Below are 27276 nucleotides of genomic sequence, written 5' to 3'. Positions count from 1 at the left end.
GCTCCCACCCACCCCCGGCCCTCCTCAGCCCGCAGCCGTGGTGGAGACCAGGAAAAAGAGACCCGGCCGAGGCGCAGGTGAGAGCGGCACCTCTGAAGGCTTCTCCCTGCCTTTGGATTTCCCGGGGGAAGTCATGACTTCGTTCTTCAAGGTCCCCTTCCAACCCAAACCATTCTATTGCACTGATGACTAGAGAGCATGGAGGGGGAGGGATGAAGAGCACACATGGGAGGAATACCTGTAGGTTGCACGGCACGTGATGAACACCCAAAACATCTGGCTTTTTGAGATGTCAGGCAGTTCTTAGCACTGGGCACACATGCCTTATTGTTTAAGCTGCCACTCTGGGAAGTGACATGCTGATCAGTGGAGGCAAACGCTTCGGACCACTGGGCTGCTTCTTGCTTTTGTGTTGGCATTGGTGTGTCTCCAGCAGTGCAGTGGGTGGTACTCTGACAGGCTCAGGTAGGGCAGCAGAGTACGCACCACGGTGTCTGCCAGGTCAGCAGCTGCTCATTTGCCAGCTTGCCCAGGACATCCCTCTACAGCTGTACCCATGCAGAAGCAATACTGGCAACAGCTGGGAAACACTACAGGAGCTAATGAAACAGAGATGGGGCAGCTACTAGCCACAGGTGAGCAAAAGCAAATGTGGCTGCAGCTCTCTGCTGTTCAACAAAGAGAAGCAGCCAGTGCTTCCTGTGATCAAGGCGGTTCCGCCAAAGGTTTCTCTGACTACTTGGGAAGTGGGGTATTAGCCAGTATTTCCTTGAGTAGATGATAGAAGGAAATTTTATTAAACTCCTCTAATGTAATGAAAATAATAAAAAAGATGAGCCTAGATCTGTGTGGGTTTGAGAAATGGAGACAGCTACTTAATAGGGAACATCTGAAAGAGAATGTTCTGTACCCTGTATTTTAGCAGCCGCATGTCAGGAGAAAGATTACTGGCTCCCTTTGAGAGCCAGGGGAAAGGCCATGTAAGTACAGCAGATCAGGTGCCTTGTGGTGGTGATTAATGCTGCTCAGAACTCTCTGATGAACTATGTCGGGATGCCAATTTCTCATGGTAGTTCAATTTGTGCAGTCTCCATAAAATCAGCCTGCCTGTCCCTTGGTTATCAAGGAGGATAAGCAGTTTTGAGAGGCTGATACCTTGGAGGCCTTGGGCTCCCTCCCCCTCACATGGCTCCTGTGGTATATCTGCCAGGTGTAGACTTTGATGGCCCTTGCAACTCCTCAGTGAAACGCACAAGACTAATGGTAATTCCATTGCAGAGCTGCCAAAGTGTCAGAAAATTTTCTTCTAGACATACCACCTGCTGTGGTTGTTTCATTGATTTCCTTTGCATAAAGAGACTGCTTGTTCTTGTAGAAGTGGAAGCATAATCTTCCCTTCCAGACTGGGACAAAACCACACTTCAGAATGTCACACTTTCCTTAGAACTGGAAATGGAAAGTCTCAGCCAACTCCAATAGTGACTTGAATTTAATACTTAATGCTACAAATCGATGGTCAGGCTTGACAAGCAACAGCTATGGGTATGTTTGCCCCAAACACTGCATTCTTTCTGTACCTCCTCCACTTTTGTGTGCAGTTGACTGTCAGGTTTAAGTCATGATGATGTTTATATGCTGGTCTCGTGGGGTTTTTTTTGAAGGAACCGGTGCTGGAAAGCTGGTCACACCTCCACAGCCACCAGCAAGATCACCAACAACTGAACTTACAAGCAAGTCTGGAGTCTCAGCCTGGGCTACAGCGCATGACCCCTACACACCACTTAAAAATGGAAATATGCACATCATTGGTAATACCATCTAAATTAAATCTCTTGGCCTTAGTTAATAATTTTAGTACCAAAGCTCGTGTGTGTCTCAGACCTCAAAAGTTCACTCAAGACTTTGTCATAGGATTAACAGGGTAGTATAATAGAAACATTTCTGTACAACCTTATACAATGATAGAAAATTAAGGCTTTTTCACAAAGGATTTGAATTCAATCAGTAGAAAAGCACGTACTACCTGCAAAATTACTTGAAAATATGAATAGTTCCCATAGTGTGCTTATATTACCGTTCTTAAAACCAGATCTTGGACATTTAGAGGCTTCAGCCATATAGGGCAAAGACCACGAAGAATTATTTTTGTGGTCTGATGAATTGGCCATTCATTCTTGTTTACAGCTACATGTCTTGAAAACCACCAAGGAATACCTCTATTACCACAATACCATCAATGCAGAAAACTGGAACGGCAGCCAGAAGCTTAACTTCAGTTTTAGTAGCAGGCAGTGATTGCAATTAAGGCAGAAAACTTGGAAGGCTCACAGAACTACTCATCAAGATGGTTTTTTATGGAATGAGCCACTATCAATTCCAGGGGAAAATAAGCCAGCATTTTTAATTGAAATTACTTGTGGCAACACTGTTGGGGATTTTTTTTTGAAGTTTCTCTCTAGCAGCCACTAATGTTTATTTCCCTGAAACTTCCCAGATGACTTCGAATCTAAATTTACTTTCCATTCTGTGGAGGATTTCCCCCCACCTGATGAATTCAAACCATTTCAGAAAACATATCCCAGCAAGATACCCAGAGGTAAGTGTGTAAACATGAAAAAATCTGATCATTATCAAGAGGCTTAAGAATGGGGACGAAAAATAAAGAACTGAACCAGCATTAACATAACTGAACTGCTAGCATAGGCACAGAGAGGAATGGGACTTGTCACAGTGGCAACAGGGACCAAAGATATAATGAAAAGCACTTAGTTACTTTAGCATCTTAGCTAAAAACAAATTATGTGGCTGGACATGCAGCCTGTGTTTCTAGACTGCTAAATTTGCAAAGCCTGTGATGTTAAAAACAGTAATGTCGTAGAACAGACTTGGGCAGCTATTGAGTTTGATTTTTTTGTTCGTTAACTTGTGAAATCACAGAGAAAGGTGACTTGATCCGTGTATTCCATCATGTATTTTGATTTAAATCCTATGCATGGTGTTTTACACACCTGAATAACAAAGTGACTTAGTACCTGAATTTTGTCAGGAAAGTGATAAATGGCTGAACCTTGCTTTATTTTTTTTTTCCTCCCTTCTTAACTGAGAAACTTAGAATCAGGTCACTGTTGTAAGAGCAGTTGACCTATCCAGCTTTGAAAATGGGTAGTTGAAGGTGCCAAAAGATCTCATGCCCATATTCTGCTTTTTGTAAAACACGGTCTTCTGTATTATTAGATCTCCAACTTTTAATAACCTTTTGTTATGTTTTGTTTTGTTTCCATGCTAAGGTACTTTGCATGACTTTTCATACCTATCTATTTACAGATCCCTCTAAAAATCCTCCATTAAGAACACATGTGAGATGAGAAGAGTCTTCTGATGCTCTCTGGACTAGTATTAAAAAAGAAGATCAAAATAATATAGAAAACAGAAGGGGGTACCCATTGCAGTGATAGACTGTACTTGAGTCGCAAGTACTGCAATGTTAACATTTCTATAAACTGGAAAAACAGTATCAATGACACCTTTTGAACTGGCCTACATACTACAGGAACGTTAGTGCAGGCTTTTAAATTACTGTATATAGGTGAATATTTTTTAAGCAAAGCAGCATAAAATCTAAATTCTTGTAGTGTTGAAACAATTCTCATTCTTATCATTCTGACAATGTTACCTCAGAATGTTTTGTGCTACGTGCCTGTAATTCTTTTTTCCCCTTCCATCATAATTTTTGGAAATTCTACAGTTATTATTCAGACATTTTTTTCAATGAACTGTCAAACTAATATGCTGTCTTTAGTCTGTTGTTACGTTTCTTCACTTCTTCCATTGTGCCTGTCCTCAGCATACAGCAGGATGTCACTTTCATGAAGAGATGGGCCCACAATCCCTTTCTCATGAAGCGTGAAGAGGAGACGCCAAGGAGCTGTGGCTGCTATTGAGCCTACCTCCTAATGATTACAGATCCTTATAGGGTAGTGTCTGAAGAAGCCCAGCTGGGTAGGGTGGTCATGGACTTGACAAAGATGACAGAACCCTTCCAAAGTGGAGGAAAAGGAAGTTGCTCTATTGTAAGCAAGCAAAAGAAATGGTGCATGTGAATACACATGCTGTGATGAGTGTATGTAAGGACATGTGTCCTGTCTTTTCCTGCCTGCAGAGTGGATATTTACTATTTCTCTGATAGTTTGCCTTTACCCAGCAATTACAAGGCCTTTGGATGAGTGATCCAAAACCTACATTTTAAACAGGCAACTAGAGCTACTACTATTTGCCAGCAGAGAGGATTCATTGTCCAAAACACACCATGTGGAACACTCAGTCCCCAAAGTGGTTTTTGTCTCAAATAGAGTTGGTTGGGAAAAGTAACAACCTAGCAGCAGACAAGACTTGAACTTCTGCTTTTAATATTCAGACCTTGGGTAAGGTCTCTGGATCACAGATGTTCAGATCTGGTCCCAAGATGTCTATTTCTAGCAAGAATTACCCTTACTCCTGTGCAGTTCACTGCATTGGGAGAAGTGGTGCCAGGTCACGGGAGGTGATTCTTCTCCTCTGCTCAGCACTAGTGAGGCCACACCTGTGTGTGGCCACATGTGCTGTGTCCAAATTCGGGGCTCCCCAGTGCAAGGAAGACACGGCCATGCTGAAGAGAGTCCTACAAGGAGCCCCAAAGGTGATGAAGGGACTGGAGCATCTCTCCTATGAGGAAAGGCTGAGAGAGCTGGGACTGTTCCAGCTGGAGAAGAGAAGGCTCAGAGGGGATCTCTTCAATGTATATAAATATTTGAAGAGGGGTATAAAGATGGAGCCAGACTCTTTTCAGTGATGTCCAGTGACAGGACCAGAGGAAATGGGCAGCAACTGCAACACAGGAGGCTCTGTTGGAACATCAGAAAACACTTTTTGACTGTGGGGGTGACTGAGCCTTGGCACAGGTTGCCCAGGGACCTGGTAGAGTCACTCCTTAAAGATATTCAAAAGCCATCTGGACTTGGTCCTGGACAACTGGCGCTAGGTGACCCTGCTTGGCCAGGGGTATTGGACCAGATGACTCCTGGAAAAGCTGGCAGCCATGGCTTGGACAGGTACACTCTTTGCTGGGTTAAGAACTGGCTGGATGGCTGGGCCCAGAGTGGTGGTGAACAGTGCTGCATCCAGTTGGCAGCCAGCCACTAGTGGTGTCCCCCAGGGATCACTGCTGGGGCCAGTCCTGTTTAATATCTTCACTGATGATCTGGATGAGGGGATTGAGTCCACCATCAGTAAATTTGCACATGACACCAAGCTGGGAGCATGTGTTGATCTGCTGGAGGGCAAGAGAGCTCTGCAGAGGGACCTGGACAGGCTGGATTGATGGGCCAGGTCCAGCAACATGACATTTAACAACTCCAAGTGTTGAGTCCTGCACTTTGGCCACAACAACCCCTGCAGCGCTACAGGCTGGGGACAGACTGGCTAGACAGTGGCCAGGCAGAAAGGGACCTGGGGGTTCTGGTCAACAGCCAACTGAACATGAGCCAGCAGTGTGCCCTGGTGGCCAAGAAGGCCAGTGGCATCCTGGCCTGTATCAGCAATAGTGTGGCCAGCAGGACCATGGAAGTCATTGTTCCCCTGTACTTGGCACTGGTGAGGCCGCACCTCGAGTGCTGTGTCCAGTTCTGGACCCTTCAGTTCAGGAAGGATGTTGAGACGCTCAAACACATCCAGAGGAGGGCAACAAGGCTGGTGAAGGGCCTGGAACACAAGCCCTATGAAGAACAGCTGAGGGAGCTGGGGTTGTTTAGCCTGGAAAAAAGGAGGATCAGGGGAGACTTTATCACTCTACAACTACCTGAAAGGTTGTTGTAGCCAGGTGGGGGTCAGTCTCTTCTCCCAGGCAATGACTGATAGAACAAAAGCACACAGTCTTAAGCTGCACCAAGGGAAGTTTAGGTTAGACATCAGGAAAAAATTCTTCACTGAAAAGAGTAATTGGGCAATGGAATCATCAGGGAGGTGGTGGAGTCACGCCGCTGGATGTGTTTAAAAAAAGACTGGACATGGCACTGAGGGCCATGGTTTAGTTGATGAGGAGGTGTTAGATCCTAAGTTGGACTTGACAATCTCAAAGGTCTTTTCCAGCCTAGTTCATTCTGTGATTCTGTGACCTGTAGCCATCCCTTTCAATCCCAACCACCCTTTGATTCCCCTTCTTACAGCTTTTCTGGGTTTCTAGACCTGGGTTATAACACCCCAAGGCAGCACTACAGGCTGGGGGCAGAGTGGCTGGAAACCAGCCTGGCACTGAAGGACCTGGGTGTGCTGGTTGACAGTGGCTGAACAGGAGCCAGTGTGTGTGTGCTCACGTGATCAAGAAGGCCAACAACATCCTGGCTTGGGGTTCAGAGGGGACCTCATCGCTCTCTATAACCCAAAAGCATACTGTGCTAATGGGGGGTCAGTCACTTCTCTCAAGTAGCAAGGCACAGGACAAGAGGAAATGCCCTCAAGCTGTGCCAGGGGAGGTTTAGATTCAGTATTTGGAAGAAATTTGTCACCAAGAGTGGTCAGGCATTGGAACAGGCTCCTCAGGGAAGTGGTGAAGTCACCATTTAATAGCTGCAGGTATTTAAAAGACCTGTAGATACAGCACTCAGGGACATGGTTTGCTGGCGGACATGGCAGTGCTGGGTTAATGGTTGGATTCAATGATCTCAGGAGTTGTTTTCCAATATAAATGATTCCATGATTCACAAACTTGAAAAAGAATACTGCTATTCCAGGGTGAGTCTGGTGCAAACAGCTAGGCTCTTTCAGTTATGGCATTAATTTATATAATTGCCATCAATTCCCCTCAGTTAGAGCTGTAATAATGTTATAGATCACAGATGATCTTTCCCCATGGTGTTGCCCTTGAACAAAACTACTTAGAAAAGACAGGTAACTGCATCTTTACATCCCTGCTTTTCTCTTTGTTCTTACAGCAGCTCTGTTATGCTCTAACTATTCCCACACACATGCATGTTCATGGTGTGAGATGGTGTAGGGGTAAGAAGCTCTTCACCCACAGGACTCCAAGAAAGCAACATTAGTCTTTTTCTAGCCTATTATGGTACCTTGCTGTACATCATGTGAAAAGAAAAATGAAAAAAAAAGTGGTGATGCTTTGACCAATACTGTCACTGTCATTATTGTAGTTACTTGATAAATATGCATGAATATAGTAACAAGCAGGGGTCTACATCTACATTGCTGCTCAAACAACCGGAAAAGTTGAATACTGCTTTAAAAACTATTTTGTTATAGTACTATTAAAGGTGGCATATTGTTGGCTCTCATTTATTCTGAAATTTGTGTACTGCTTTGTAGTAAGTACCTTCCTAAAGATTTTAAAACTACTTAATGCTAGACTACCTACCAGCAGATATATATAAAGGAGAAGAAAATTTTACTCCATTTTTTATTATGCTTTGGGTATTTTAGAAATAAACATCTTTCAGGGATGAAACTAGAAATCCTGTGTGCATTTGCTAGCATTACTGAAATGCTGTTTCCATATATTTGTCATTCAAGTTCCATTGAAGGTTCTGGAGATACAGAGAATCACACTGGCTTTCACCCTGGGGCAGCTGCTCCCACAAGTCCCACTGTGTCCTTCCACTGAGGCACAGCTCTGCTCAAGACCACTGGAAATGTTAAGACTATGCAGTTGCTCTGGTTTATACTGACTGCACCCAACCATGTTTTTTGGTTTTTGTTTTTAAATGCACTACACAACTGAAGCAAAATCAACATACTATTAGAAAATTACTACCTGGATCACTGTGCTCAAAACCATTTATTAATTCCGTCATATAAGCAGTTCCAAATACGGACATAAATGCCCATGAGATAATTGCAAGTGTTGCTTTCTTCTTTCTTAAGAAACAGGCAAATAAGATATATGATGTTTTTAACAGGAACACCCACTTCTTTCATCTTGCCTCCCTCCTAACTCTCAAAGATTAGAGATCCAAGTTGTGCAAAATAGCTGTGAGAAGTGGTTTATCCTAATTTTTGTCCTCTGTCTGGGGCAATCAAACCCTGTTCCCTGGGTGTTCAGAAATACCCAGCTAGTCCTATCAGGAGATGTGATTTCATGGGAAATCCATTTATTTCAGTTATGGGCAGCTGGAAAAAGCACACTTCTCTTTCAGAGGGCTTCATCCCACACAACATTCTCTGAAATCAGGTGTGCTTCTTGCAGTCAGCCCCTCCTCTGGCTACCATACAGAGCAGCTAAATTTCAGGGTTTACTTGCATATTTTCTTCTCCCATTGTCTACACTTTAAAATACTTAAGACACAGGAATTGGTCCTATGATAGACAGCATGGGAGGATTTTTTTGTGAATGGGAGATTATTAGGTAGGCCATAAGAGAAAATACCTTCTTGCTTGTTTTCTGTAAATGAAAAGGCTCCATGTTTTCTTGTCCAATTGCTACTTGTCATGTAAGGCAATACCAAAGTAATGAGTCTGAATGGAACAATGTCATTGAAAAAATCCTGAGAATGCAGTGTGCTAATATGGCAATGACTATTTCCCTGATGCACAACTCTTACAGTTTCAACTTGAGGTGTTACTGCTTTCTAAGGAGCTTTTACTTCCTCAATACAGAAGCCTGTGGTTCTTCACCATCCACTTTCCCAAACAGTGAAGGATTTTAACTCCACATGTTAACTTCCACTTATTAAAGACATGGACGTCTTCTTTCAATCTCCTCTATGAAAAAAACCCACCAACCATCTTCACTGGACACAGTGTTTACTGGTTTAATTCTCAGTGTTTGCCCTATCCCACTTCCACAAGAAGAAAATACAATGAAAAGCAGGTCTGCCTGTAGACTGTGGAGGAAGGGAAGCATGCTGCAGCACTGCACTTAATATAAGGAAGCATAGGACAGCCATTTCTAAGCCTAACCAGTTGGATTGCCACACCCACCAGCAACTTGCTGGTCCTTAATGGATTCATCAGCCATGTATCTCACAACAGAGATTACTAAAACTGTTCAGCAGTACAAAGGCAGAAAGATGGAGAATATCCAGGTACTTATCAATATCCAGTATCTATTCCTTAAAAAAATTCCAAATTTGTAGCCTGTGTATAAATCTGACACCTTACCAGTTGCATCTTAAGAGCCAATATGTGTAGATGTCTACAGCATCCAGGCTGGCTCTGCACTTCTGTACTCAGTTCTGGAGCAGCAGCCAGGTGCACCACAAACACAAGCTGCCCTAAGCTGGCTGAGGGCGAAGGCAGAACTTAACCTGGGGGACTTAATTCTGATAATTTGTACAGGCATAATGTCAGGTGCTGAGTTACTGCAACCAGATACGGCCATATGAGGCCAGCACAACAAGGTCAAGAACCAGGACTTACCTTCCTGCCCGTCTCAAACTGTCATTTCAACTCTACCATTTCAACTCTGCATGAATTAGCAAGAAGAGAAAAATGCAAGTCAGCTTTGCTGCAAGCCTAGTCCTGAGCAACAGAGGGAAAACCAGATTGCTTTCAATGACAGTATGGCAATTAGCCTGATGAAGTTAATCTTTACTTTAATTGGTTGCCCAACATACATGTTTTAACATTCTGTACTAAATTAGCCAGCATGCACACAGTAATTGGACCAGTCAGTGACTTTCTCCTTTCACTATATACATACACAAACAGGAACACCACAAGATTGGACAAAGGAAAGCAATTTGTTAACTGGATACAGCTAGCAAGTAACATTTTTTCCTCTAGAAATGTTTTTTCCTGCAAAATCACAAGTGTGAAGACTTTCTTTCAAGGCTTGAAGAACATTGCAGTCTTCCAGTGAAAAGGCTAACAATAGCCACCGTAGCTGAAATGAGATAAAATTTGTTGAAAATCCATTCCAAGCAAGAGTGCAATTGAAAAAAATCACCTGCAATGCAACATAGGGAAAAGGGATTTTGGAGACAACCTGAGCAAGTAGACAGGTGGGTTTGAACCCAATTCTTAACATCCTCAGCTTAGTGTAAAAGAGAAAGAGGAGGTTCAGAATTGGACCCAACATTTCACATTCACTGGTATAGTAGTACCTAAAGAATTGTTTGCTTACTTTATTTGAAGAACTTTAGTTCTGTGTCAACACAGTCATAGAAGAGATCCACTACTTCAGCTGGATCCAGAATCTCTGTACGAGAAAGGATATCTTCCATTGCTTCTAAACCTTGTTTTTCAAGGTCTAACATAATCCTCATCAGTTTCTGGCCTTTATCCTAAAGGCATGAAACAACCAAACTCAGTTAACCAGCAAACAGGCTCATTAAAGCATTTTACTGTTTCTCTTCTGTTACAGAGACATTTTCAAATATTTTTTAAAATGGAAAAGCCTTTTTAATTACAAACTATATCTGTTATTAGTTATTTTGGATGGCCAAAGGCTAAAAGGAACAGTCCTGGACACTTTGTGCATTAAGAAAAACAACAAAAAAGGAGCCGCTATGTTTAAAGCAAAGAAGGAAGAAGGTGAAAGATGAATAGAGGAAAATTATATAAGGCTTGTACATCTAATAAAGCAAGTTCTTAAACTTGTAATCCCACAAACAGAACTATATGAGAAGACTAGAAGCCCTAAGAATTGTACGGATTGTCGTGTTTGCATGTGCATGCCTCAAATCAACACCTGCAAGATGGTCAACAGATGTGAAATGATGCGTCATGTAACAGTATTAAGACTCCAGGTCCCAGGGAGGTTTTGTGTGCCATTCTGACTTACTACTCTTTGTGTTTCTAGAAAATTCACTCCTGGAAAAGCTGTCATTTCATTTAATCCAAAGGTTATTTAAACTCTTTTTTTTTTTTTTTTCCATGGAGAAGCACTGTTTGTTTTGCTTGCAGGTTTCAAAACTGAGTTTCAGGGAAAAAAAAGTCATTTAGAATCAGTGCTGGTTCTGAGTTTTTCAGGATTTTCCTCAACATTTTGTCCAGAAAGAGTAGAGCACTTCATCCAAGGTTTAGACTCTTGGTTGGGCAGGTTTTATAGCATGAAGCCTGAACAGAAACTGCATTTCCTTTTCTGGCACAACTATTGGTGTCACATTGTGGGGACTTTAACAGGCAAGAGTTCACAAGATGCTAAGATGCCTCTTCTAGGTGTTCCCTAAATCAACATCTTGCATAATGATATGAGAGCCAGCTGCACATTAAAACAAAATTGCCACAGAGGCCACATATTTTAAATTACACCATTCCAAGAAATCAAAAATCTAGCCCAAACTGCATTTCAATAACGTTTGTATCAGCAAAGCTTATCATAGCTTCCTTAATCAATAATGGGTAAGTCTGAATGTTGTTACGATCACAGCAAGACTCTGACCCATGCAAATACACACAGAGGGAAATGGTAAGAAAGCAAGTCCTCTGTGGAAGTTCAACACAACCATGTGAGGGTCTTCCACAAATTGCCTGAATACCAATAAAAGCCTGACTGGTGTGCCCTGGTGGTCTCTCCCTCTGTTTCACTACCTCAAAAACTACGTACCCAGTTTACTGCTGTAGTTGTAATTGCAAATGTCGAGAAGTTATTGAACTACCTGCCCAATGACACCAAAAGTTTTATCCCAACCATTTGGAAAAGCTATACAGAACAATCCCCTTCTTGACTTATTCCAAAATTATTTGCATAAGAGATCTTCAACACTAAGTTTTACAATGGAAGGTTTTCAGCCCTCAGGTATGTATTGCATGGCTCTGCAAAGTGTTGTTTCTTCTCATATGGCATTGTCAGTTAAATCTTAAAAATTAACAGAAATGCATTGAATTGCAAAATGCAAGACTTGCAAAACTGTCAAGTGCAAATTATTCCTTCAAGAAAAATACCTTTCCAAGCTATGTAGTCCTTAATCCATCATATAATTTAAATTATAACACTCCTGCTGCCATCCTATCACATAATTCTGATACCAGGTTGCACTAGCATCCAGTGTTCTAATCACTAAAAAGACTATATCCACAGTGGGGCCTGAACAAGATAATCAGCTTACCAGTTTGACTTTGCATTTTGTAAAAGTCATGAAACAGAGCAACACTCTCAGGATAACAAAAACTATGCAGAATAGTTTGTCCTTCAGAGGCCATCATTATTCAAGCTCAACTTACAAGGATTCTAAGAATATTCAGAGAATGTTTTTCAGTGAGTGACTGTGAACTAAATTATGGAGTTAGGAATCTACATTGAGTTCAATTCTTTAATTCCAGGTCCCACAGCTCTTACCTGATCATTCTCCAGGAGAGATCGGGCCCATTCATGTGCCTTGTACAATTCATGCCTACGATCAGGTTTCTCCTGGAATCGAGGTATCTTTTTAGCAGGATCATCATTGCCAAAAGAAGGAGACTGTACTTTTGGTACTAATTTTACATCATCGACAAAAATAAAGGGTTTAAATATGGACCTGAAAGAAATGAGAATTACTGCTTGCAGTAATAAGAGAGATCTCATATATGTTATTGAAATGTTCACCAGGCTATTTTAAAACAACACATACAGAGCAGCACAGGTAATTCGTCTACACTAGGCATGGATAAGGTTAGAGACTTGGTACTGGTCACAAGCAAAACAAATCTATGTGCTTTAAAAGAACTGGGTTTGGCAATTATTGTAAAACCTTATTACCCCTTTTTACCTATAAGATTCTCTGGTGTCCTCATGCCAGTTCTGCCACTTCTTTAGAAGAGTAGCACTGATTTTCTTCTTCAAGTTTTTTGTAACAAATCTCAATATTCGGCCTCACATCAGTTTTTCTCCTCTGTTCCCACTGGCATCTCTCCTCCTCCTTCCAGGTTTAATTTTTATTAAAATCATAAATAAACACTTGTGTGGAGCAGGGAAGATTACGTATCTTGCTCAATATCAGAGGATTTGGCATATAAACAGCAGCATTTTAGAATTTTACTTCAAGAGCTGGGGGAAGACATGGCTACCAATATTGTGACACTTCTCAAACAACTTCAACGCTGAGTTTGGATCTAAACTCCAGAGAGAGACAGACAAAAAAACCCCATCAATGTAGGATCTTCATTCCTGAGAAGCTGAAAGTAGGTTTTGGCATGGAACAACTGCCTTCCTTCTCTTTAGATACAGAACAATAAAGCACCCTGCATTCTGCAGTGAAGAACCTGCCAAAAGTGCAAGACTTCTGCAACACACAATTAATAACCACTGCCTGTGTACAGTCAGCAGGTTCAGTGCTGCTACCCTTTCCATCACTGTCACGAAGCCTTGCTGACTAAGAATTTACATGACTCACTAGCTGCATTTAAATAAAGCTTTTTAAATGCATTACAGTGTAGAATAAAGCAAGAAAGGTCTCTAGACGAGGCTTTCAATAAAAGCTAGGTTTTCCATGTTCAAAAGGACAGAAGTCCCAACACAATAATTTGAAGCCTTGCTCCTTTTTATCACAAAGGATTTGCATCAAGTCAAAGAAAAGTTTGGGTAAGCAAGTTTAAACTTGACAGTTAACCCTGAAAATCTGAGTTACATAACTCAAGGTGGGTGGAAGGTCCCTTTGGCATGGATGACTTCCACAGCCCTCAGTAAAACCTAATGATTACTACCAGTCCTCTTACAGGAATGACTGTCAGCTGTTCAAGGGCACCATCTTCTTCTCCCCATAACCTCTTTACCTCAATGCAAGTGGCAGATCTCCTGAATAACTGCAAGTGGTTTAGTTTAATTTCTGTGAATCCCAGGTGGATTCTGTTTAAAATACAAGATAATTCATTAGTTCTTTGATGATCCAGCCCATGAATTCCCTAATCTCCTCAGATACTTTCAGCTAGAGAGGACACCATGTAAACCAACTAGAAATTGTCCCTCCAATAAAAAACATGCTTGGGATACCAGCAATTTGCAGATGTTTTGCTGTGTTAACATTTTGATGTCATATGAAGCTGCCTAGAGTACACAAACCCTCTTTGATAGTTAAGACACTTCATTTTTTTGCGTTTTGCACCCACCTGTTCAAGGAATTGACTTGGGAAGTCCCCAGCCTCATCATCTAAACAACTTTCCAAGTGGAAAGCAACTACACTGGAATTCCTGGGTCCTCCCTAAACTGCATTTCCCCTGGAAGCTCTGACTTTAGGCAAAGTTCCAGATCCAGTCTTTCAGCCCAGTGGTGTCCATTTGGAATTGCAGCAAGATGCAGTTTGGTAACACAGGACTGTCAGATTGCACATCACAGAGCACTGACTGCATTTCTGGTTAGAACATGCTCTTCAAGTATGTTCCAGTTTGGGTGGCAGGGTTTGTTTACTACCTTTCAACCCATCACCTGCTCTGCACCCCAGGGACCCCAGTGCTGTGGCTTACCTTGAAGGGTCTGGCGTGCCAGTGAAGTAATGAATACAGGGAAAACTAGGGTCCTGAGGCAGAACAGACACTATGCTAGCTGTAGTAAGGAAAGATTCAGAGTCCACACAGACACCACTATCCTTGTCACGCAGGACATCAATCATAGCTTGTGCAGAAACGTCACCTATATGGAGGGGGGAAAAAATTCCTGAGTGTTCAATGGCTTGGAGTCCAGGTAAGGATTTTAGCCTGAACAAGCTTTGGCCTAAAATGGCCACTGACACTTGACATGGGCATGTCACAAATCCCAGTTAATAGTTTCTACTTAAATAATGAACATTCAGAAAGAACGTGCCTAGCTAGTAAATGAGAATGGTAGGAAGCATTAATTAGGCATGACAATTGCCAGGTAGGGAGAAATGTTATTAAAAAGGTACTTTTTCAGGAAGAAGGCTGTAATACTGCTTTAGCAGTCACTATGAACAGATTACTTACATAAAACATCCATTTTCCTCTACCCAAGCAGGGCAGAATGAGAGCACCCTGATCTTCCACTTCTTACTTTCAATTATCTCTCAGTCAAAATTTTGAAACATCATCTTGCAGTCACAGAATGTTACAGCAGCAGACCTAGGCACCAAGATTTTTCTCCAAACCCCTACCTACAAGAATCCCCTGTTCTCACTGTGTTTCCTGCCTGTGTCACTCACAGCTTTGCCCCCATGGCCGCTCCATGTTTTCTGCCACTGCTCCTTTGGCAGGTGAGGCTTCTGCCCCTGTACCTTCTCAGACTCTGCAGTGACTCAAACCTCCATGCACAGGTTCCTCAGCACACCAGGAGACACGGAATGACTCAGCAGCCTGCAAGATTTTCAGCCACAGCCATCTGTCTGCAGGGGCCCTCAGGGTTTTTAGTGCTATAATCCAGGTTTATTAGGATCTTTTACCTATAGGCCCTTGGAGTTACTGTATCTGCCTCAGACACAAACCACTCTCCCTGCAATTGTACAGCTTTAGCAAGAACTCTGCAGTGCAACAAATATCTCACCTCTATACTCTCTAGACATTTGCCAACATGTGAAAATGCCAACACTCTAGTAAACTCACATCTGTAGTTAACAGCCTTTTAGAAAATGATAATTTGTGCTGTTTTTCATGCATGAAAGAGCAGATATATGTCAGTCATGCACTGCTGCAGGCTGGTCATTTCAGAGGTATGCTGGCCAGCTGCAGTGAACTGAAGTCAGTAATAAATTTGAGTCTGGAGATAAACCCTTCCTTTGATTGTGGGGAATAGGCACATTGTCTGTTCCAGCAGCTTCATTCTGCTCAGCCATGAGAAAGGAACTTCAGTTTGCAGCTGTTCTTCCTTTAACTATGATCTTGAAACTTTCCCCAAAAGGTTAAATCTACATTTTCCCCAAAATGCAGATTCCACTCAGCTCAATCTTTAATATGTGAGGCCATTTTTTTTTTTAAATAATAATATAATTTTAGTTTTAGGTAGGGCTGCTAAAATTACAGGAAAGCACAAATGCAGTGGCACATCATGCACATCAAAACACTGAAGGAAGTTACTTTGCAATTGAAATCCTGTTTTGAAACTTTGAGGGTGACACTAAGGGCTTCATCCTAAATTGTGGCAAGTTTAGGGACAGTCTTTAGTTCTGATCTTCGTTCCTACACATGTAGAGGTGCTCTCAGTCACATGCAGTTCTGAACAGAATGCCTGAAAAGGAGGCAGCAGTGACTAAAAAACCCACTGTGCCCACAGAAAGATAGCTCAACACTTACCACCTTGCTTTTCTAGGCTCTCCCTGCCGGAACAACAGGCTAAATGGCCATCAGCAAGAGAGAACACTTCAGAAAAATTGAAGTCTGAGTCTCCGTTCCACCAGCCTTGACTTTTGACATAATTCCTTAGTTCAGGATGCTCAGCATCAATTTTTGTAGTTAATGAAAGCTGATTGCAAATGCATTTCACTCCCTCTAGAAAGAGTCACATATCAAAAGAGAGCCTTAATATAGTTTTTCTGGGAGAAGCTGGAAGGAAAATGTCATTTCAATTAGGAAACAAATTAAACCACTGGTTAGGATTTACATTTGGCATGACTGTGTAACTATATAATTACACATACACAGAATTACCAATCACTGCAGGTTGCAGAGCTCAATTCTCTGTGCCCTGCTGAGACACTGACACTTGTGATTAATAGCGAGATTTAGTCAGAATGCCATTTTCCCAATCCACACCTCACATGCTCTGACCACAAAGCAACAGTGGTATCCAAATGCCAAAGGCACCTGCCTAATCTTTTTTCCAGTGGCATATTCCACAGACACAACAAGGCTTGAGATCGGACTTGATTTCAAAATATATTTCAGCAGAGCTGCACTTAATGAACCTGCCTTGCCCTTCAAACCTAAGAATTTGGAAAATGCTTTTAAAATCTTAACAATTGCTTTAACCTTCCCAGTTGAGAAACAATTTCACTGTAAGCTGCAAGATAGGTTTAAATTAATCTTAAATTTTAAAATGGCATGAAGTAAAAAGAAGTGTAAGCAGCCTCCAAAGAATACTAAAGGGTTTTTTAAGTTCCTTTTCTCAAAAATACCACAGTGCTTACAACCATATATCCACAGCATGGCAGTGGTTGCTGTAGATATCCCTCAGAGAGAATAAAGCAAATGTATTGCAAGCCAGAGAAAGAGCTGATAAAATAAAACTATAAACTAAAATAAACACAGATTCTGGAATTTGGCACAAACCATTTCTTAAACAGAAGCAAAACCAGTTGTTGTGGAAGTTTTAAATACTGCCTTCCAAAAAAGTAATCTCGCTTTTGTAATGCCTCATGCATGCAATTTAAATAATGGGTAACAACTTCAGGAAGTTCTGTGCATCATTCTGCAAAAAAAGTCCCTGTCATCCAGTTCTGACTTACACTAGGGTGACTGACAGCTTATTTTGATTCACACTTTCAAACAGTACACTTTTCAGGGACTTTTCTTCACTTGAGTGATGAGAGTATTTGTGTTCATGTCCAGCTAGGCAAGCCACTCTTTAGGAGCTCTTTAAATACTACATTTATTAACTCAGGCAAAATAATATTTCACGGGTTTGATCCACCACAAAAAAATAAAATTTATCAATCAAATTTTTCCACTCAGACTAAAGAACAGTAATAGAAAGGATTTTGAAGTGTTTATCCTTAAATTACTGTCAGAGAGCTGCTTGATAAACACTATAAGCTTTACAGTCCTGCAGCAGTAATATTAGAACAACTCTGAGGAAAAGATATGCCTTCATACTGGAGAATGACACATTTTCCCTGTTTTAGCAGCATTTGTGCATTCATTTGAAAGCTTAAGAGGCACACTTATGGTTGCAAAAAAGAGCCCCCTGAAGTATGAAATACAGAGTTCTTACAGGGCCAGCAGCCTTTCCTCCTGGTAGGCTGTGGGAGAGGGAAACTACTTATCTGCAGCTCACAGGGACCTCCTGAAGAGCAATGTGCTGGTAAAAACCAGAACAGAGCTGCAGAACCATTTCAAAAAGCTGCAAGCAGCAGATGAAGGCAACAGCTTATTTGCTGGGAAGAAGGACATGAAGGTTATGTATTGCTGATGCAGCTAAAACTGCTAAATAAAACCCACTGTTCTTCAAATATCAGTAAGGCAGGTCAAGAGAAGAAGGCAGGCTGTCACTGCATAATCCCAGGAACCTCAGGAGTCAGCTGCTTTCCAGAACTAGGGTTTTATCAGGACAGCATTTTCAGTCTTGGTTTGGTATCTGCTCATGCCAGAAGACTTGTAGGTATCCTTAAAATACAAGCTTTACTTGGGAAAACACCACCTCTGTTAAGGTTACTGATTCCTATTTGATGGCATTGCACAACATTGCACAGCCTGGTGTTACTTCTTTGCTCCTTCCCATATCTGCTATCTCCTACCTTTCCTTCAGGGGGAAATAAGGAAAGACTTGAGTGGATCTGTCATAGCTCAAGTCATGGATGACAAAAGTCCTCATAAATACTCTGAATTTTCCCTTCATTCAAACATGAGTACATTTAAAAAGCTCTACTCTTATGAAAATAAAAATTCCTTCAAAACCAAGATGAGAATAAATTAAATACAGGCCTGAAACAATCATATTACATTAAGGCAGCCCATATATGCTGGAAAAGTTTTAAATAAATTCAACCACTAAGCTAGTAAATTCTAGAAGTTGGTTTGGCAGCTCTGGCTTCACACACACAGAAAAAGAAACCATTTACAAGTTTAAAGAGCAGAAAAGTATTGTTTTGCACTATCATTTAAAAAACAGGGATATGAAGGGAGTATATCTATTTCAGTAAAGGAACCACCACCAGCAACCCATTCAATTTATCACCTCAAAAAAGCCTTTTTGTCAAAACTATCAATGCATATCCTTTTCTCACAGTATTTTAGATTTGTAAGTAATAATTTGGGCATTAACTCCATCAAAAAAACACTTGACATATTCCCAATGGGAAATAAATCTGGGAAAATACACCTGTCAAATACAAAAATGATGATTATTATATAGTTTATGCATAAAGGCAACAATCTCCATCTTCACAGAAAATGCTAAGTTACGTCAGCCAACACAAATCAACACGTAACAAAAAAAATCATAGTAGCACAAATACAGAAGTCTAAAATTGCATTAATTAGTCACTTATTTAAACTTACTGACTCTAAGACCAATTTTTCCATGACAGCTCTTTACAGGTATTTATAATAACAGAGATTTGCTGTGAGTGCTAAACAAACCTGTGATTTTTTCAGCTGCCCAATACTTTCCAGAAGTCTCCAGTATCCAGGCTTCATTTCTGTCCACAATCAAAAACGCACTTTGGAAAGTATGGCACGAACTCCCATCTTCATAATAATTTCCACCTTGCCCATGCTCTTCCAACAGAGCAACTATTACATCCAATGCTTCTTTAGCTGTTGCACCTCTTTCTAGGCCAAGCCTATACGAAAAGGGTAAAACAGAGATTCAGAGAGGAATGAAACACTGAGATCTCCTTAAGTTATTAATTTTAAACATCAGCACTCATCAGGGTTTACAGTATTGAAGTGTCTGGTATGCCTAATGTAAGAATTCTTGCTTTAATGAGTTACTAGAATTAAAGAATGAGATATTAAATTATTTGTTTCTAGTCTTGATTTTTCTGCACTGGTTCTTTATTGTCAAGCCTATCATAGCTGGCTTTCAGTTTTTTAAAAAAGAGTCCAATTACCAACCAATGATCTCAGCTGCACTGTAAACATGCAATGTTCTACTTATCTTCTCCTCAAGCAGAATACATTTGAAGGAGAATTTGCAAACATTTTTTTCTAAGTAACAGCTGTACCAAGTTTACTTTTCTGTACAACAGTGGGAAGTAGCAAATTAATACTACCAGCTATCAAAAAAGGGAAGGGACCAATATCCAATATTACAACCTCTCTTTCCCAATGCTCTGCCTGGCCATGGAAACTAGGTGTTACCCTTACATGCATACTGCACACAGTAAAGAGAAGCATTTGTGCACAGTCATACTTCAGAGTTCCTGCAGAGACTTCCCCAAAAAACTGTTTGAATACCAGATATGGCTTTTGTCAGAATTAAGAGTAACCATAGGTCTGAAAGAACATAATTTTAAAAGGAAGTTCGAGCAAAGCAGGGGTATTTTATGGAAAAGTAATCTGAGGTGTGGTAATAAATTTAACAAAGCCCTAGGGAACGACTGTATCCTGCCTTGAAGAAGAGGCATTAGATAATCCCTTGATATAATTTACAGCCCTAATTGAATCAACAACAAAAGCAGTAACCAGAAGTTCAAATCTGACCTGCAAACGATTTCACTGGTTCCAAAATCCAATTACTGGTAATGAGGAAATGCAGTGTTTCAAACAACAGCATATCCATGCCTCCATCCAATGGGAGAGTTACCTGGATCAGTCCAAAATTTCTCTCTGCTGTTTACTATTAATGTTGTCACATTAATATTTTCCTCTGTGTTTGTCTTTCTCTAATCGCTCTATGGACAAAATAATTTTGACTGATGGATAGTTCCAAGAAAATCACTTTTTTTAGATAAAAGTACTATGCTAGCTCTTTCCATTTCTCTTGAAATCACATGACAAGAAAACACTACTCTGTTTCTGTCCTAAAAAGTACAGTAGACAAATCAGGTTCTGATAATTTGAGTACAGATTTGTTGATCTCAGTACTTCTCAACCTGATCTCTGCACTGGGTCTGCTTTGTTAAATACTTGGCTACCATTAGCCTTGCTTTAGGCTGAATTATTGAAAGCCGTGTTTTCATCTCTCCCATCAGCATCTATTTTTCACTTACTGACAAAGAAGAGCCAAGAGCCAACTAGAATTTTAAGGCCTACCTTAAAGTGACAGCTCCTCCCCCATCATCTCCTTACTTTGCATTTATAGGATCCTTCCCTCTTGTCTTTTCTTGTTAGCTGAAACTTGTTTTGTACTGGTGACTCCATCTTTAGTCCCTATGCATTTATGTTTTTCCTTCATTCTTTTCATCACTGGTGCAATTGATTTTTCAGATTTCATAATTTAGAAAAATTTAAAAGACATCATTGAAAAGCTAGCCCAAAAGCATGTCTTATTCCCTAAGAGCAATCCCAAGAGCTGCCACTGCCACAGGTAAGTGAATGGACTGAAAACTACCTTGGTGACCATACAGTCACTAAATTCAGTGATAATCTGCTCCCTTCTCCACAGATAATGACCAAAACCATTAGGTTATAATTAGATCAAAACCTGCCAAGAGACATAACATCCCACTAAAACTTTTAATAATGTCTCCCTGAAATTTTCCATTTGAGATGGTTAAAGTCTAGCTTTCCCTGTCAAAAGCACAGCAGGGATTCAGTTTGAAGAAGTATCCTTTAGGTATGATTTTTTTATAAATGGCTCCAATGTTATATTTATTTCCATTAAAGGTCTAGGCTCTGCTTTTCCTGGCTGCTCCTATCTGTCAGTCACAAGGGACAGCAAAAAAAACCAAGGGGAAAAAACCCCATCCAACACAACAATCACACAACTCATTTCCACAAAATTAAGTCTTGTCAGTTATCTCAGCATCAGTGTCCTGGGCAACCACAGCATAACCCTCCCACTAACACACTTCAGAGCATCCTTCAAGGTGAGCTGGAAGAAAAGTTTGAAGCAATTTCACCCCCAGATGAGAACTTGAATTAGTCATTAATAAAATTTCAGTGACTGAGTACAATCCACTGCCTAAGTACCTCCAATATGCTATCATATTGTCAAAACAACACTATGTTAAGCTTTTCAACTTCACCTATCAGTTACATAATGTAGGCTTTCCAAATTAACTAACACACTTGATGACATTCTACTTTATTCAATTTTGAGGTCTCTAAGGAAAGAAATTGGTAAACAAATTAATACCATTTTAAAGAGCATTCTTGACTCCCTGCCAAGATTGGTATCTCTGTGTGGCTCTGAAAAAATTATTGCACCTGTGATGAAAAGAACAAATAAATAATACAAACACATAGGGATTAAAATTAAGACAAAAATGCAAAAATAAGGGTGTAACTTACAGGTTTCTCCATATATACCTTTTGTGTGATAATGCTGTCCTTTTCTAACTGCATCAGCAAAACAATACATGAACTCTTCATACGAATGTGCTTCGCTAGTAAACAGGTGCTTTATAGAGGCAACTGTGCCTCCAAAAAACCCAAAACTGCAGGCAGCGAGGAAGAATACCTGAAGAAAATCCTGATAAGCCAACCAATGTAGCAATACTGGTACAGCTTTGAAAAATCAAGCTTTTGAATAAAACCCTAGAGAAAAAAGGCTCCTTAGGAATTTGTGCTGGAGCATGTTTTCTCTCAGTTTTTCTGTGTGTTGTGACTAGGTTCATGCTCTCCATTCAGATTAACTGGGATGGAGACCAGCCTGCATGGAATGGGACCAACTTCTAACCCCGAAGTCCATCACACAAACTTTATTAATTTCATAATTATCATTGAAGTGTTCTGACATGCTGTGATACTCTATCAAAGAGGCAGAGCTGGTGCCAGCTGCTTCACTGCAGCCTATAGAGATTGATTTCATATTTGATGGTTCTCTATTCTATGAGGTGACATGAAATAGACACACTTAATTCAAGTGGCCAAGTCTTCACAGTAAGAGAAAGAAACACTTTGGCTGGAACAAGCAGCAGATGGTAACAACACATCTCTGGTTCTCCTAGCCTGAAGCACCCTCTCTGCATCTGAGCTACAATTTCTTCTGCAGGTAAGAAGGAAGAGAGGGAGGGTAGCAACTACAGGTGACGATTATTTGTAGTTTATGACCAGCACCTCCTTACTTTGATATGTCCTGATTTGCTGGTGTGGGTAAATCTAGAGCTGTTGGATAGCATATATATTTGAATGTTAACCAGTCCTTTGAGACTGCAATAACTGTGACCAAAATAAGCAGAACTTGACATTTAAACCAATGGTTTATTAAGGTTTCAAAAGGACTGCAGTAGGAGGGAAAAAATAAAGGTGGAGCTTAGAAAGTCAGATATCTAAGCCCTTTTCCTCACAAAAGGTTGTCCTATATTTTCTTAAATAACCCCTCACATCTACTCAGTCTCCCTCAAAGCAATTAAATTTACTCATCCTCGCAGGTACAGTTTCTCCACAGATTCCTTCAGTATATACAGGGCTTAGAGAAAATACCAAAGAGGAATATAACCCAAATTCCCTCATGAGTTTCTCATTGGTCAGATTCTATAGCTCTCTGATCACATTTCCAATTTCCACTGCATTCTCTCCAACTGGCCCATATTCCTCTAGATTTAGCTGGAAGCAGAAACCATATGTGGATACAAAAATACTGTTAGCAAGAAATTTTCTTGCTTCTTTCTAAGCCCGTGAGATACTTTTCTCTCTCACGAAGATATTTGCAGAAGTTCTGTAAACCATGAACACCTGTGACCTTGCAGAGCTTTGTTTATGGTACAGGAGAAAAATATTTTGACAATGGATGTTTTAGGATTTTAGCCAATCACCCCAAGGAGTGGCTGATCCTTTGTCCAATTAGACGACAAAGAAAAAAGTCTATAAATGAGTTTGTAAAATAATTAAATCAATCTTGCTGCACAATTCCTGCCTGCTGGATCTTCTCTCCTCTCCTCCCTACAGCTGTGGGATACAGTAATAACCATATTTCTGCAGAGACGCCTTAGAGAACATGTACAGTTACAGTTTCAGGCAGCTATACACCTAACAACAATTCCTTCTAACTCATGCTTCCCAGCTTGCTTATGAGAATAACTTCTAAGGTTTAATGTCCTCTTAAAAGTCAAGGTATCTATTTCCTATCCTTTTATCTATAAAATGTGTTAACTCATTGCAGGAGTAAAGTAGAATGGTTTGACAGGATTTTTCTTGACTACCAGTTATTACTGTGCATTCATCAACTCCTTGATATTTGAGTTTTTTCCCCTTCATGAACTGAGGTTAAGCATGTTTATAACAAATCTTTTTAACTATACTAAGCATACCCACAACATTTAACTTTTTCCCGTCAACCAAAACCTCTCCCATCTTTTACTAGTCCTCAAGAAAAATGAGAATTCACCTGTAACTGCTTCAGTCAGCTCATTAAGTATCCTAGGGCAAATTCCAGGACCACTGGGTCTAACACTGATTTACTTAAATATGCAGCTGTTGTTCTGTTCAGTCTTTAAATTGAGTCCATTTGCTTCATCTCTCTTTGAAAGAAGTTCACATGTTCTCTCTTCTTTGATTTTCAGCTTTCATCCCCCACCCAAGCCTCCTTTGAACTCTCCTCACTGCAAGATCACCATTCAGGCTGAGACTTACAGGGTAGCACAAGACTTTTGGGCAGACGGCCGTCAATGAACAGGCTCACAGGAGTTTGTGTGCCAGCATTTGAATGAGGGCAATGGTTTGCATTGGAATGCATGGGCTGAAGTAAGGCACAGTAGTTTGTTTATGTCTACAGCTGGCTATAAGCCCAGAATAAGCTTTTTAGGTCAGAGTAGGCTGCTGTAAAGGGAGGGAGAATGAAAGGCACACTGGCAATCTGATATTACAAATTAGTTAGCAGTTCCTTACTAACAACATAATCATATCTCTTATCCTGTCAGAACAGCCACTGCTAGACTGAAGGGTAGGTAGACAAGGTAGATTGAGTGAACCTGCATACTTGGTAGCTAAACTCAGATTGCAAGTGTTTTAAGTGTTAACTCAGCTGTACTGGGAGCCCTACCTAGAAAGGTCTCCTGCTTATAGTGTTTTAAAAAATCTCCTCATGCCAACACCACAAAGCTGATAGCTGGTACCAGCATCATCTAAGGCTGATGATGAAAGGCTGGTCACAGCTCAGCAAGACACCCACCTGACAAGATCCATGCCAAGCAAGGCTTCAGATTCAGAAGCAGGTTCTCTGGTCACGACAGCTTCGTTAGCTACACACACCCCGTGCTCGTTAGCTCCCATTTCTGCCCCCCAAAGCCAGGAGGGCCTGCTCAGCACAACAGCATGAGTCTTCGGCACCTGCTCAATCTCAATGTATGTGCACTGCAGAGACAGCAGCAAGAGAGAAAGTTAAACAATCACAATGTACAGAAAGGACACACGTTATTTAAAAAGTCCATGTTTCGTGAATGAACAAGCAACTTTTAAAAACAACATGTAGGTGTCATGTTTGAACCTTTATATCCTTACATTGCACAAGCCTGGGAAAATACATGTGTTGATGCTTGCAGGCTCCCAAGAGACAAGCAGGATCCAAATGCTAGAATCAGTGGAAAGCAGCAGGAGACAGACTGTACTGCTACACTGAAAACACAGATCATACTTGTACACAGTAACAACATCAAACCATTCTACCACCTCCCCTAAGCACCATCTCCAGTACTTTATTAAGTACATAGTGTAACAGTGGTAACTGGGACAAAATACATGAGAAGGCTTCCTCCTCTCCCTTGCTGCCTCCCCTGCAGCTGCCCCCAAGACAGAGACAACTGGTAGAAAGAGGAAAAAAAAAAACAAGCCTTGAAAGATTCAGTAGTATGCTTTGATAAACAGTCACAAAACTAAAACATGGGTATTGCTGTTGCTTAAACTGGTGTTTCTACTATTTTAAATGGTCTACTTTAATTACATGTCTGTGGATGTACTCTGACAAGTCAAAAATACAAAGGAAAGCTGCAGAGAAGCCATTGAAACTGCAAGGAAGAAAGAAATTATGTTATGTTTCAAACACATTTACTTCTCCTCATAACAAGCGCTTGCCTTCAAAACAAGCATTATTTTCCCAGACAGCATGGATGAGAGCTCAATCCATCATTACATCATTGGCTTGTGCAAACCAAAGAAATGGACTTTACACTTTACTGTTGAGTTCACATCAAGTTTTTCAAGGATCAAACTCTGCAGAACTTGCATCTGAGAAAACTAAAGTTATCTGTATTTACAAGGCATCTCTTAGGGTCCAGCATTCCTGTTGTAACTTCTTCCTTACAGGAAGTAATCTGCAACAGTTTTTTTGGGGGAATATATGATCAGGCATATCAAGGTAAACAGGATCATCAGAATGGACTAAAAGTTATTTGCCTTGTTTGCCTGGCTGTGTCTATATTAAAACCTAAAGCCAAAGAAATCATCCAAAATTATCAGAGCAGTGAGAAGCTTTGTTTTTTTACCAGCCTGTCTTTCCCCCCTTAAAGATTATACAGCATGATCATCTTCAGCCTTCAGTCCTGAGCCATGATTTTTACAGTAATAGTTCCTCTCGCATTTAAATTAAAGCAATTAAAGCATGTAATAGACTATCTCTGGTCAAAAATGGGATTTTCAGAGTCCTTCACTTTGACCACGCAAGAGGGATACAAGAAATGAGCTTGCCACCTTCATTAGGTAATGTGTGCAAATAGGTCAAAACAAAACAAAATGAAGCAGAGGGGCAGTGAACTCTTTCAGTCTAAGGACAGGCTTAGGCAACAAGATCCTGTCAGGGACTTACCTGCTGTATTTGTAGGAGAACGTCCCTAATATTTCCCCAGGCTGTTAGGCCAAATTGCTTATATAGTAATACACTGTGATTTTGTAGAGGCAAATTCCTCATCTATCAAGGTGCAACAACATTTGGCACTGGCCAGGAGCTAAGATCTTACTAATAAAAACTCTTTACAGTTCACCCTTTGCTTCATTGTGTAACCAAGTCATGCTGAAACTGACATTTCTTATCAAAACTCCCCCTTCTCCTTTTGAGCTGTCAGCAAATAAATCTCATTTTTGACATTCTGCACAATTTCATTTCAGAACATCAGGTCAGTGCTGTTTGCTTGTGTGTGAACAGAGAATAACTGCATTTGCTGCATGTGCAAAGGGGGAGCTGGAGCAGCAGGGAAAGATTACATGTCAAGACAACCCCAGAGCAGCTATCAGGCCCCAAGTCTGCAGCCTTAGCCCCCCCACATTTCACAGGTGGTCAGCTGGCTGGAGCCGTCCTGCAGAGCCATCCAGGACATGAACCATCTCAACCCCACAGCAGAAAGCAAAAACCTAGGCACAGTCTGGAGGAGACTTCAGGACTCCATAAACCCACACTTGCATAGCACTTTCTCGCTGAATAGCCCTATTATACAAGCTTGCTTACACTGACTCTGATTTACTAGAAGGAAAAATGATAACACTCTGAAAAGTGATAGTTAAGCCAAAAAAATGCTGAATGCCTTTCCTCTGCAAAACATATTTGCAAGGCTATCCTCACTACCAATGGCTTATTACTTGGTGCCTCACTTGGTGCTTGGTGCCAAGCACTTCCAAAGCTGCTATTCATTGCAGAGATCTTATTGTCAATGGTAGCAGTGGAGAAAAGGGAAAGA

The 27276-nt window shown here is 40.9% G+C and overlaps 2 protein-coding genes across 2 annotated transcripts in view; one reads left to right on the top strand and one right to left on the bottom strand.

The window, feature by feature from the left end:
* Positions 1 to 3798, top strand: part of WIPF3 (WAS/WASL interacting protein family member 3) — a 34858-nt gene extending 31060 nt beyond the window's left edge. The window contains exons 6-9 of the mRNA XM_017732070.1: positions 5 to 77; positions 1662 to 1808; positions 2495 to 2596; positions 3325 to 3798. Of these exons, the coding sequence (XP_017587559.1) occupies positions 5 to 77; positions 1662 to 1808; positions 2495 to 2596; positions 3325 to 3365 (363 nt within the window). The 3' untranslated portion in view covers positions 3366 to 3798. The remainder of the gene's footprint in view (positions 1 to 4; positions 78 to 1661; positions 1809 to 2494; positions 2597 to 3324) is intronic.
* A 4002-nt stretch (positions 3799 to 7800) lies between these two features.
* SCRN1 (secernin 1) overlaps positions 7801 to 27276 on the bottom strand; it is a 28404-nt gene continuing 8928 nt past the window's right edge. Inside the window, exons 2-8 of the mRNA XM_008632015.2 lie at positions 24783 to 24964; positions 19145 to 19347; positions 16142 to 16336; positions 14366 to 14531; positions 12263 to 12443; positions 10106 to 10265; positions 7801 to 9865 (exon numbers count right to left, since the gene is read on the bottom strand). Of these exons, the coding sequence (XP_008630237.2) occupies positions 10107 to 10265; positions 12263 to 12443; positions 14366 to 14531; positions 16142 to 16336; positions 19145 to 19347; positions 24783 to 24964 (1086 nt within the window). The 3' untranslated portion in view covers positions 7801 to 9865; position 10106. The remainder of the gene's footprint in view (positions 9866 to 10105; positions 10266 to 12262; positions 12444 to 14365; positions 14532 to 16141; positions 16337 to 19144; positions 19348 to 24782; positions 24965 to 27276) is intronic.

The sequence above is a fragment of the Corvus brachyrhynchos genome, unplaced genomic scaffold (genome assembly GCF_000691975.1).
Source record: "Corvus brachyrhynchos isolate BGI_N302 unplaced genomic scaffold, ASM69197v1 scaffold53, whole genome shotgun sequence".
NCBI lineage: Eukaryota > Metazoa > Chordata > Aves > Passeriformes > Corvidae > Corvus > Corvus brachyrhynchos.
This window is presented reverse-complemented; position numbering and strand designations above follow the sequence as displayed.